This window comes from Carex rostrata, chromosome 6, assembly GCF_964058835.1.
Source record: "Carex rostrata chromosome 6, lpCarRost1.2, whole genome shotgun sequence".
Lineage (NCBI taxonomy): Eukaryota > Viridiplantae > Streptophyta > Magnoliopsida > Poales > Cyperaceae > Carex > Carex rostrata.
Genome location: NC_135923.1, coordinates 3,400,137 through 3,413,913, shown reverse-complemented (window position 1 = coordinate 3,413,913; position 13,777 = coordinate 3,400,137). Strand labels below are relative to the sequence as shown.

Below are 13,777 nucleotides of genomic sequence, written 5' to 3'. Positions count from 1 at the left end.
TTAATTAAATGTTTCTAAATATCTAAATCAACTTATATAAATAAATATTTTTATTTCTTGGAAAAAACTAAAAAAACACTATTTAGTATTTACATAAGACCCTTAATTGAAATAAGGAGAAAGAAAGAAGCTTCTCACCTTTTATTTCATTTAAATTAAGCACCTTGTGAGAGCTTTCGAGGCGCTTCTACAAGCGAATAAGAACAGCCCACAACAATTCTCGCCTCCAGTTCATCAAAAACCGCAGACACCATTGCACTTGTATTACAAACCATTGCATAGCAAATGGAGAATCATTCCATATCATACCAGTGGTAGTATGAAACTATGAATTGAAGTCTTTAAAGGAAATAATTTTGTTTTAGCAATGAAATGAACTTAAATCTGATAAAACCAAATAACAAACACCTACCAAACAATAAATAAATAGCAAACCTTTTTTTTAAAACAGTACAAGTGACAAGTGCAATACATAGGGCATAATAAGTTAAAGAGATCTGAGCTGTGTTTTGAAAAGAATCAGACTTAGATCCAGTCTTTTTTATCACACTACACCACACACTGGGGATAAACTACTGTGTGCTATTGATAAAATAAAAGACCTTAAAGTTGTTCTAAGCTTAGGGAAGGATCGATCTCGTCTTGTAATTGGTGAATATCCTGTTCAAAATAAAATTTTCAAATATTAACATCAACTTCATCTTTGTTTGCTAGTAAACATAATAGGTGCTTGCTTGCTTCTACCAATTTCCAATACCACAAAAATACTATTTAAAACAAGTATTTAGTGATGTCACAAAATCAAGAATAGCTATTTCGCAACAGCAAATAAATAAAAGGTACTTGACGACCACAGATAGAAACTGTCAATCTTGATAAATCTCATGAGACAAGAATTTATGCTCAATTTTTTTATTTTTCCAAGTTTAGTTTTGTCAAACATCTAGAGGTAAAAAAATTTCAAAAATGAAAACACCAAAATGATTCATCTTTGAACTTCTTGATAACTGAATTGAAAAATAAAAATTTAGAACATAAAATTCTTGGCTAGTGAAGTACATCGCATCAGTAATAAACTAATAATATAACAGTATACAGAGCTCACCTAAGCTTTTGTGATCCTATTCTTTTTGGCTGCCATTGCAATTTCTCATTATGATAATACTAATATATAGTAATTTCTCAAGCAAGCCCACAATATCTCTACAGTTTGCTTTTAAATCTTTAAAGTACTTATCAAACTAGTCCTTGTTGCTCATGACCATGAGCAAATAAGAAAAGACTTAAAGAGAAACCATTCGGGTTGCGGTGTTATGGTTAAAATGTAAGGGCAAAAATAAGAACAGCATGAAAAGCAAAGTTAATTGCTAAACGATACCTGTGGCTGGACAACCTGCGGCTGTTGCTGTTGCGGCTGCGCATCTGAGGCATATGCTTGTGGCTGAGACAGTCGGTAGTATGGCTCCTTAAGCTCAAGTTTACCCGTCGATGTCTGCACTACGCCTCCTTGATCAGCTCCCGGTCCCCATGTTTTTGCTTTTGTCAAAATACACAGCCAGAACAATTTTCAGGCAATCATAAATTATAAATCCAACATGTTTATGATATCTGCCAGTAAGAGTGCTATCTTTTGGTTTAGGCTAAGCTCTTGCAAGTAGCAAACAAACCACAACGAGGTGTTCGGTAATTTGTGATCCATACTGCACCCGACCAATTTGGTATCGGCCATTTTTAGTATCATGAAGCTCAACTAAATGCAGATAAAACATAGAACATAAGCTAAATGGCACAGGTTTGTAAGACAGTAATCCTTAACCTGTTTGTGAAACAATTTAGGCCTGGGATATAAAACCTAGATTCATATATATATGAACAAAACATGATAACAAAATTATCAAATTTTTTTTTTTGCTGTGCGTGAAATTGAACAAAAAGCTGTCGAATTGGCCTTTTTCTTGTGTGTACCAATTTAAGTATTGGTTTGAGTCTGACCAATGCTTCTTCACATTTTATTAAAAAGAAAGTCAAAGAATTAACAGAAAGGTTGATAAGGTGAGAGGGATGGTGCAAAGGCCTATGCTCAACAATTGACATAATCTCGAAAGGAAACAAAAAAGAACCAAGAAAACTTACTTGATAAGGTAAGGTAGATGGTGTAACTCTGTGCACTGTGCGCAACAAGATGGAGCCGGCCAGTGATTTGCTGTCCGGCCATAACATACAATGGCTGCTGCAGCACGCACCGAAGCTGGTACCAGTGTGTCGTTGGAGATCCTGGCGATGTCGTTAGCCACCTCTGCACAGTGCTGCATTAAAAAAAATAACAATACTTTTGTGTTATGTAATTTGTGATGCATAGTATTTCAGTTTTCCTTGCAAACTACCTTCCCCTTTTTTCCACTTTTTTAACATATTCTAAACCGGAAGTCTAAAAGAATATGAGAAACACAAATTAACATCACTAGTTGTAGGTTTTTTGTGTAATTAGCATCAGTTGAGCTACATGATTAAAAAAATAAAAGAGAGCAATACATTTAATTTGGCATTAGTTAACAAGGAAAGAGATTTTAATCGGTATGTGAAAATTCCTTGGGTGGTAAGCATGACAAAGTATATTTTTGTAATAATAAGTAATCCACGTGTTCTGATGTTACCTGCTCTATTGACTTAATTAATTTAGACATAATTAGATTTTAATCATTGATAAACACTTTTGTAAGATTAAATACATTTAACTTAATTTCTGAAATAATTGAACATAGTTTTCTCTTAAAATTTGGTGATCAAAGAAGTTAGTGTCGTTTTCCTTATTGTCATTCTATGTCATTTCATCATTCAAGTGTTATTTTTATACATATTGAATTAGTTATTATTTATTTGGTTTATTGTTCAATTCAAGTTTTATTTCCTGTTACAATGAATTTTTGTGTTTTGGTGTTTTAATGTATTTCATTGTCATTATCCATCCAATTGATACCAATAGAATATCACAAGTTACCTTCCGTTAAATAATACATCAAACCAACAAGCCAATCCATGCACCCGGGTTCCGACCGAAGCTATGAAATTGAGAGGTATATCGAGCTCGTAAAGGTCTTCCTCCTAACCAAAACCAAACAGAGCGTTAAACAAAATTATAAAACACATCGTAACAAGTCATAATTGGAACAAAAGGTTACCTTCATACGGGTGAAATCCAAATTGTGAAATATAGGCGGAGAGACCAATAACCTCGGGTCAAAGGCATCCACAACAGGCTGCATGACATTGTTGATAGTTTTAACTATTAATTCAACGAGTATTTTACAGTCTTTTAAAGATGAGACCATTTATAATACTCATATCTAAAATAGCCAACAACTGCTGGAACAGGTAAGTCACACGATAGACCATCCTCAAATTTTTTCCTACTACAAAAACACATTCAAAATTGTAGGGCGTTACTTAAGCAGGACAAAGGGAATGTTGAACATTAAATTCTGTAATGAAAATTGTTGGGTGATTTTTTTTTTCTTTTGCAACATAGGTACTAGTGTAAATGGGAAAAAGAAATCAAGAAACAAACTAATAATAAACAATAGAAATAAAGGGAGCAACAAACTTGAGAGAAGTATCCCTGAAAAGCGGACCCATGCAATGGGGTGAGGTCAACACCAAAAAAGTTCTGTTGATGCCAAAATAAGGCCTGTATACAAAATTATAGAAACTTAATGTTATCTCGAGTGTGTTTAGCAGGAGCATAGACTTTGCTGGCATGACATCAGAACGATAAAGCGCCAGATTTTGGTCTTTTAAGTTTGTTTGGTTCGTCTTTTTGTATCCTAACACTTTAAGGTGCAAAAGGATGTTTCAAAACCATGCAAATAAATAGATGGAAGGTGACCTTATTTGCAATTTCAACAATAATTTCAAGATATGAACTTTAAGCTGCAAAAAGATGGCATAATAGCATGCAAATAAAAAAAATGAAAGGTGACCTTATTTGCAACTTCGACGTAAAGATATTCGTCAGAGAAAGGAGCCATATGTATCCTGTTTAACATGTTCGAAAAAAGTTGCTTACAATTCAGTACAAAATAAAAATCAGAATAGAGGTGCAAACACAGAACCCGATGCCCCTATCATAATAATTCAGAATAGAGGTGCCAACACAGAACCCGATGGCCTATCATAAAGGCATGTAGAGTTATCAATCAGTGGCTGGACCAACACATGCAGATCAATATCAGTATACTGTTAAGTATTAACTATTAAAGAGGCAATATAATATTAGTAGGGTTAAGAAGCCCCATTACTTTCGTGCCCCTATCATGCCTCACATCCTTATCTCTGTTTTCAAAGTTCAAACAGTCGATCCGAACTGCTCAACATGATCTCCCTATTAAAATGTGCTTGGAGACCAAATTTTACATTTTTTGGAAATATTTTACTAATTTTTTAGATAGGTACAAAATCACTGTTTTTGGATGGTCCAAAATCTTCTGAAAAACAGTATAACGATGTGATGTTGTATACCAGCTTTTTAACTGTGCTCAGGTTTTGTAACCAAAATTGTACCTTCCTAGTGTAGGAAACATTTTTCCACTGGGTGTTAGGAATCGATCTCTTGCTATTACATAAGACTCCAACATCCTTTCATTGACTAACAAGGTTCCTATTAAGTTCAAAAGATGCATACTTTAAGCAAAGAATAAAAGACAAATCTCACGGGTTTAATTCACAGGACCAACATAGCAATATCAGCATATTAACTGGGTAATACCACAAGCTCTCATGGATAGGGGTGTTCTCAGTTCGCTTAAAACCGAATTAATATAGTCAAACCAAAATTTTAATTTGTTTTCAAAAATATAACCGAACCAACCGAATTAAACTTGTCACAATAACAACCGAACTAAAATAACCAAAGTAAAATTTGGTTTGTTTGATTGAACCAAAACAAGAGAGATTAAATTTTAAAAGGTCAAAACTCAATACATATGCATACATTTAATAATCATAGAAATAAATATGAATTATATATATAAGTCGTTGACATTACATACATTGTTCAATTCCATACAAAACACGTTGATGTTCTATAATATCCAAACCAAAATACAAGTTGATATTACATACATTATACATAAAGCATGGACTTAAACCATATAGAGTTCGGTCGGTTCGGGTTTTTTGGTTTTGAAATATTAAACCGAACCAAATATAAAAAACCAAAGTAATTTCAAAATTCAACCGAACCGATCCATTTAAACCAAAAAATTGAATCATTTAACCAAACTTTTTTGGTTCAGTTGAAAACCAAATAAACCAGACCCAACAAACACTCCTACTTATGGAAACACAAACCTTAATGTCTGAACGTCTTTTGTCAGATTAAAAGAAATCACTAGAAAGCAAATAAAAAAAGAAAAGAAAAGAGTCTGAGTGCATACCCATAGGCTCAGAGATCAAAATATCAGCTTTCTCAGGCAACTCTACCTCCTCAACTTTCCCCTTAATAACCTTTTGGAAAGTTTATTGTAGACCCACAAATTATCAGCACCAATTAATAAAATAACTTAGATCAATTTGATATTGTACAATAAATTATTAAACCAGACCGTGATTCGCTGTCCCAAAGAAGGGTTTCCAGAAATTAGCTTCTGCGCATATTCGGCCATCTCAGATGCCTCTACAGCATATACATGCTTTGCGCCAGCCTGAACATAAGACATATAAAGTAGTATCGTTTATAGAATAAACCATGAAAATAAGGAAACTATTATTACCTATTCAAAATATCCTATCACCCTGTATCCTAGCTTGGTTTTTGGTTCCGTGAAATTGTGAGCCTTCTATTTGGGAAATTTGCAAAATGACTCTCTAATTATCAGTAGGAGAGCCACCCGTTCCATTACAATACTTTTAGTTTATTTTTTTACTTCCACTTTTAATTTTCATAACATGCTACCAACACTACACCGGTAGTCAACAAAAATTACAAAAATAAATAAGTAATTTTAATCAAGTATACTTTATTAGCTATGTGACATAATGGATGACAAAGCTAAAAAATTCAGTTCCTCAATAATTTTTTTTACTGAACTTCATACAAGACCAGCCATTGTCGATATATATTTCTCAAAATTCATGAAATAAATGTAAGAGTCTACCTACCTGAGCAGCAAACAATGAAAGAATACCACTACCAGCTCCAACATCAACCACAACACGGCCTTCAAAATCCGATCTGTTCTCTATTACTGCAGCAAAATAAGTACCTGAAAAAATTAAAAAAGAAGAAGGATATGTTAGAACAATTGACTTTTGAAAGTAATCTTATAGAGAAATATAAAAAGTAATACATTTCTAAACCTGTCCTAACAAAATCTTGCAGCATATTTTGCTGATGTAATAATTGCCCATAGTAATGGAAGTACATCTTGGCTGAGGTGGCCTCTATTTTACTGTCGAATTTGCTTTTAGAGGGAACTATCGACCCATTTTCCAATAATGCCTCTGCAAGAAAGATTTAACAAATTAATTACTGTATAAATAAGGTAAGAAAGGATAATAACTTATCTTACAAAAAGCACATACCATCTTTTGAACTCCTGTTCTTCCATTTTTCAAAGGCTATACCAAAGCCTTTGCTTTCATCCTTCGTCTTAAAACCAACCTTAAAGGCTCTTGAAAATGACCTCTGAAACGGGCAAAAGACAAATAAACGCGCTTAATTAAAAGAAGATGTTTGTGAGAAACCTTTAATAGTAAAAAGGAAGAACCAATTGATCCCGCAATTGTTCAATTAAACAATTGGGAAATGTATTAGTTCAATCGACTTATCAAATTTCCCTTCCTCTGGGTTTCCAAGAACTTCTGTTTTCATCTAAATTGAAGGTTTCATCAACTTTGAATTGTGCAAAGATACTAAATTTATAACTATATGAGAGGTACCAAAATAATAACATGCAACAGAATAATACCTCATCAGTAGCATTGCCTTCTGACTCTTCGCTGACACACAACAAGTCAACAGGACCTACTCTAAATACCTACATAATCAAACACAACCAATTATAACATTATAAAAGCAAGCTCCTTTACTGTTGTAATTAACTGCAACTAAAAAAAGTAAATACCTGTACAAAACACTGGCAATATCGGGCCCAAATTTTTGTACTATGAATTATACATTTACCTCTAATGGCTCACAATATGATTGCATCGGCAAGAATAAATGCAAAATTTACATGAAATTCCACGGATGATTTCAGCTGAAAGGACATTGTAAATTACAGTACAGAGTGAAGCCGTCTGAATGCTTCTAACATACGTTGAATTCGATCTTATAGATAAGAGATTACAACAATAGCCAGCTAATTGAAGATGGTGTAAGTCTCTCAGCTCAATTCCAAACAACAAAGCATCAAACTTTATCACTACCTGAGCCGTTTCTAGATCGAAGTCGACCAAAGGACCGACTGAGACTGAGCCCGTTTGTACGAATCTCAGTCGGGTCTTGCCAGAGCTGTCGAGGGCAAAGACAGCATCCGCCGGCGCGGCGGAGGATGAAGCCGCGAGATCGGAGAGAGTGACGGAGGGGAACTCGCTCGGAGCCTCCATTTTTGTCGGGAAGGTAGGGTTTTTAGGGTTTTGAGCAAGTAGGAATTAAGTATATATTTGCTGTCAAGTTAGAATAAATTATTAGCTCGAAATGAGAAACTGTAGGAGGTGGTGAGAGGAGCAGCCGCCAAAGTACCTCTCTTTAGAAAGGTTTTCGTGTCTCGCGTTGGTGCATTCTTTATTTCTTTTTTATTTTACAGTTTACAGTTTACGGGAGGGATGCTTTCATGATCTACTACTCTCAATAGTCAATACAGAGTTCTCTTTTTGTTTCTCCCGTTCTTTTGAGTGCGTTTCCTCTGAGATATCTCATATTTTGCGTGATCGACGTGTCCGGTGCCTATTCGGGATAGCGCAGGGGGCCAGTATTATTTGGGATTTGAGATTCGTGTAGAACGTATTTGAACGGTTGAGATTTTCCAAAAAGTCACGCAAAATATGAGATATCTCAGAGAATGAGAATTCCTATCTTTTTGGTTACATATTGACAGAGTAGGTTTTACTTCATGCAGCGTAGGGGCCATGCAATTAAAATAGGGCTGTATATAACTCGTACGCTGTATGAAGCAAGGACTGCTCTTTCTATAATATTTACCCCTCTTTTTGGTTTTGGGAAAGGCCACGTCGCGTGGCACCGCAAATGGAATCAGCCAATCAGGGAAAAATCCGTTCTCAGAGGTGGGTCCCGCATAGGGGTGATTAATGAGCGAGCATGAGCGAATTAGGATATGCTCATGCTCGCTCATTTAGTAAATGAGCGAGTTGGTAAATGAGCGAGTTTAAGCGAGTTGATAAATGAACGAGTCGGAAATGAGCGAGTTATGAGCGGCTCATGAGTTATGAGTACTAAAATTTAATAAATTGTCATAATTCATTTAAATAAAATATAATAAAAATTCAATAAAAATAGAATCATATTGCAAAAATCAACAGTATCATCAATACTTAAACAGTGATACTTTCACAGCTATCGTCCTATAAACAACAATAGAATATAATAAAAATTAATAGTATCATCCAACAAAGTGTAATACTTTTACAGTAGCATCAATAGACAATAATCAACATATTACAAAAATAGAATAATATAACATAAACTAACAACAGCACTAATAAAAATCCAACAGCTATCGTGGCAGAAATTATGAATATTACACGGGATTTAATGAGGCAAGGCTGATGTGACAAAAATTTATTTGAGATTGAATGTGGCAGGGATTAGATGTGGCAAATCCTAAATGAGCGAGTTGGGGCATGCTCATGCTCGCTCATTTAATAAATGAGCGAGTTTAAGCGAGTTGATAAATGAGCGAGTTTAAGTGAGCATTTAATGAGCGAGTTATGAACGGCTCACGAGTTATGAGCAATTTACTCACCCCTCCCGCATGTCAGTGACGTTCCACACAGCCTCAGTCGATTTTCATCAGTCATCACAGAGGATTTGGAATTGGATTCGGATTACTGCTACTTTCGTAGTGGATGGTGTGGAATTCATATCACCAAAGCTAACAACATGTTTCTGTTTAGATCTTGATCGTCTGATCAAAATTTGCACGAATATTAAAAGATGTCTCATACATCTCGCTTCCAACCGGATTGGTGGAATTATTTTGTTACCTCTCTGAGATATCTCATATTTTGCGTGACTGATGTGTCTGATGCCTATTCGGAGATAGCACAGGGGCCAGTATTATTTGAGCATTGAGATGCGTGCAGAACGTATTTGAACGGTTGAGATTTTCTAAAAAGTCATGCGAAATATGAGATATCTCAGAGGATGCGAATTTAGAGGATATGGATTCGATGATGTGGGCCGTTAAAATTACCATGCATCTTAACTGTGAGCCGTCGGATCAGACTTTTATTAGCTATAGAGAGAATTTGTTAATCTTATTAAAGAGGAGCTGAAAAGAGTTGTGATTTAGTTTAAAAGCTTAGATAATTACCTCATTTTAATAGTTGTTGATTTAGTTTTGAACCAAAAAAAATAATATTAAAAGGGCCAAATTCCGAAAATTTAATGACAAGAGATTTTGAACGGATTCCAGAGGATTAAATATATCGTGAACCAGTAATGTTTTAATAATAACAAGTTAACAACAAATGAATGCAATGAAGATAGCGTCTGAGCATTCCTTTTAAAGGTGTTGCTTTTTAATACTTAATTACGTAACTAAAATTAAGAATAAAATTCGTTAAAAATCACTAAACTTTGTCATTTATCATGAATTGATCAAAACTCTAAAACCCTACCTCCCCGAGAAAAATGAAGTGACAAAGAATGGAAATGAGTGAGGATGCGGTAAGATGCATATTACTGATTAATATGTATCTACAAACAATCAAATTTTATTTGTTTTTAGATAGGTAGAAAATTATCTGTTTTAAAAATTATGCATTATTTGAAAGTAGTGGTCTTTTACCTATCTAGAACATAGTAAAAAAGATTCAAAAAATTGTAAAACTTGTTATAGAGATATATTTTTCATATGGAGGTCATGTTTAACGGTTCAGATTGACTGTTTGAATTTTGAAAATAGAAAATAGAGACATAGAGTAGAAAAAACGTGGCATGCCGTGCTGTGACTAACGCACTGTGACTTTAGTCTCGTTCTGTACCGTTATCAAGTTAATGTTTCATGTGCCGTGATCAAAACGTCAAGGGGTGGTCACAACACGTGAATGGTCACGCCCTGCTCAAACATGCTGCGACCAAACGTGACTCATGTGTATCGCGTAATCATTTGATCATAATTTAAGTTATTTTATTCAAGATTTACCATTTGAACAAGATCCAACGATCCTAATTACACGTGACTCGTGTAGACCATGTGTTGTGCCGTGACTAGATCTTTCGCATGACGTGCCGTGTCAAATTTTCTAAAATAGTCATGACACAAGACACGCAAATCACAATACATATTCGACACACGTGTTGTGCCGTTTTGTACCGTAACTGCAGCATTCCGTAACAGAACCAGCTCCGCCTTACCATTTTTTCCAATCCATAACACGTTATATTATCTATTTGCGTTGGTTAAAGAATCTGTGGATGGTAATCCGCAAGCACTGTCAGTTTTAATTGGATAAAATAAAATAGCATCTCATACAAAACCAACTTTGAGTTTTGGGCCAAGACTAGGACTTGTTTTTTAAACTTTATTTTTGTGGGCTGAACTGGCCCAAATTTTTAGTGGGCCAATTTTGCTTCTGATCGAGGTGAAAACATTTGTAATTTTGTGTGCGTTCTCCTTTTAACTATAACTATATGTTCTGACTAATTATCAACCCACCCTGAGATGATAATAATCTTTGCTTAGATGTTATGACAAATCCAAAGAAACTGCTTCTCATTGCAGTATAAAGTTAGACCGGTTTAAGTAATTTATTTCAAGTTCGACCTTCAAAAAAATTTTATTTCAAGTTCGTTTAAGTTATTTTGTCCATGTTTACTTGATAACCAAATTTGAAAAATAAGAAGTTCGGTGCTTAGACCTAGGGGTGTTCATTGCGGATACGAATTGCTATTCTTCTAAGAATAGCAGCTTCCTGCTTTTCATTTGTGTCTCTATCAATCTCTTTAAAAGAGAAGGAGAGAGAGGAGAGAAAAGGTAGAGAGATAAAGAAGAGAGAGATAGAGAGGATAGCAGGAAGAGTAGGAAATTTGGATAGCAGCGGATTTCATTCCGTTTATTAAAGGGGCGGACCCAGTATGTAACGGGGGCAGCTGTTTTTTTTTTTTTTTTTCCCTTTTGAATTTCGAGTTTTAGTGGTGATCTATTGGTACTGATCGACTTTGCCTCCCTTTCAGAAATTTTTTTGCCCTCTCTAGATGTTTGATTTGTAATTCGGGTTAAATTTAGTGTTGAAATCAAAAAAAATTTCTTGAATTATAACTGGTAATTAGAATTATAAGTTAAGGCATCATAAATTAGAAATTATAATTCAGAGTATTGCAAAATATAAGTTAAAGCATTGGTTTTTTTTTTTTTTTATCAAGTTCAATGGGTTTAAATTCAATTAACTATTTAAATCCAATTCAATATTTTTTTAACTCTCCTGACAAAAATCATGAATCCACCCTTGATTCATTGGGTCCGGTTTAGTCGGTTTTGAACCGAATCGAATTAGTTTGGATCAGATATTAAGGGTTAATACAATTATAAATTTTTTGTAAAACCAGAAGATAATACAATTATGTTGCAAAATCAAAGTCTATGTGATACAAACTGTGAGTTGAAGCTTACCAATGAATGATTTGATTTCTTAAAAAATAGGTAAAGAAATATAATTATTGATTCGGTTCTTCTAAGTTCTAATATATCCAACTTTTTTTCATTTTTCTCACTTTTGACAAAATAATTAATTCATTTATAAAAAAAGAAATAGAAAATTCTGCAACATAATTTCCAAAGCATGCACTTCTTTCTAGATTCATTGGAATTGGGGACACCGTGCTATTCGATCGAATTGGAATCCAAATGCAAAATTAAAAATATTTTTGAATTAATATTGCATATCTCCAGACCAGGTGAAAGTGTGAAACTAGTACGATATATATTTGCAGTTTCATCCTTCAACTTCTGTGGATTTTGTTTTGATTTAGGCATGACTATTGCGTATATGTTGTGTGAGGGAGGGACTAAAAGAGAAGAATTCAATTTCTTTTAAGGAATTTGAATTCAAATACAAATATAATTTGAAAATTTTATATAGTACAAACACTAAATTTAAAAATTGTTAAGGGAAAACCGAAGAATAAATTTATATATTTAAAATAATTTGAATATAATACGGAAATTATTTATAAAATTATTCAACTCTCGTTCTTCGCCGATTTGTTTGAGAAGTAATGAAAAACAATAGTATGATTTTATTTGAAAATATTATTATTATTATGACAAATATAATATTTACAAATTGCACCTAAAAAGTCTTCTATAACCATACATCCATAGACTATATCTTTTCTCACAATTAGGTGCAACATAAGTCAAATATGTGGTGCTTCCCATACCTTCTCTTGAAGTTTAAAATTTATATATCCATACAAATGCACCGCATCAGGATATGAAAAGAATATTTCAACTACACATGATGTTGAAAAGATTTTGTGCTCCATCAATCGCTCAAATCACTACGAAAATAGACCACCGTGAGGATAAGAAATGAATATTTGTGAGGATACACTGACAGAAAAAGTGTTATTTCTGAGTGTATCAGTATTACTAACAAGAGTACTGTCGGTATACCCTCACAAATACTACTGTCGCTAATAGAAAAAAAATCTTTTTGTCGGTATATCCTCGCACATAGTCAATTTTATCCTTACGGATATTCTTCCATTCTTGTAGCTAGTATCGTAAAAATACCGTTGACAAAAAAAAAAAAACACTTTTACTCTTACGAATAGTGACAAAAATTCTTTTGCAGTGAATAGCAAGAAAACATAATTTGCAAATATAAAGAGCAATTTTATATATTTATCCGAGCAAAAAAAAAAAAATTAGACTGAAAATAACATAAGCACATCACATGAGATAAGAAGCCACTTTAGTTTTAGATACAAGAAATTAATTAATACCTATTGTCATACAACAAAAGAAATTAAACACCAAATACTCAGAACAACAAAATAAATTCAGTTTATTTCCACAAATATTTAACAGAGATTCCTTTTGCATATACACCCTCATAAAATTAATTAATTTGTCTACCACAATACACAAACAACTGATGGTTTCTTCAATCAAATTATCTTTTGAATTTCATGCAAATTAACTATAGATTTTAAAGAGGAAATGCACACAAAAAGCAAAACAATACAGCTCTACAGAAACCTTGTATATATTTTAATGCATGCTTAGTTGCGGCATTGAGTAAGCGCGGTACAACTACGGGTGTAGGGGTTAGCGGAGGCACCGGGCTGGCAGTTGTAGTACGAGGCACCACGTTCGGAGCAAGGAACGCTGTCGGCTCGTAATGCGCCATAGCTGATGTAGCCATTGGTGCTATCAAGCGCACGACGGGGGATGCCACCAAGCTCCAACTCAGCGTCATCGCCTAATCGCCGCCCCGATTTGACCCAGTCCATGTCGCCGGCTGACACAGAGTACATGGCAAATGCTAGGAGGAGAAGAACACAAATGGTGGTATGTGTTGTGGTTGCCAT

General features: G+C 34.2%; 2 protein-coding genes across 2 annotated transcripts; both read right to left on the bottom strand.

The window, feature by feature from the left end:
* Window positions 1–414: 414 nt before the first annotated feature.
* On the bottom strand, window positions 415–7,844 carry LOC144556195 (putative histone-arginine methyltransferase CARM1). The gene is made up of 15 exons (XM_078304700.1): window positions 7,426–7,844; window positions 6,966–7,034; window positions 6,580–6,682; window positions 6,355–6,498; window positions 6,157–6,260; window positions 5,601–5,699; window positions 5,433–5,502; window positions 4,558–4,654; window positions 3,978–4,032; window positions 3,602–3,685; window positions 3,180–3,257; window positions 2,999–3,102; window positions 2,134–2,306; window positions 1,379–1,536; window positions 415–660 (listed from the first exon to the last, which is right to left on the bottom strand). Exons 1-15 carry the CDS (start codon window positions 7,603–7,605, stop codon window positions 604–606), a joined length of 1,575 nt encoding a protein of 524 aa, XP_078160826.1. The 5' UTR covers window positions 7,606–7,844; the 3' UTR covers window positions 415–603.
* Window positions 7,845–13,468: 5,624 nt separating this feature from the next.
* LOC144555275 (rapid alkalinization factor-like) lies at window positions 13,469–13,777 on the bottom strand. The gene has a single exon (XM_078303557.1). It carries the CDS (start codon window positions 13,775–13,777, stop codon window positions 13,469–13,471), a length of 309 nt encoding a protein of 102 aa, XP_078159683.1.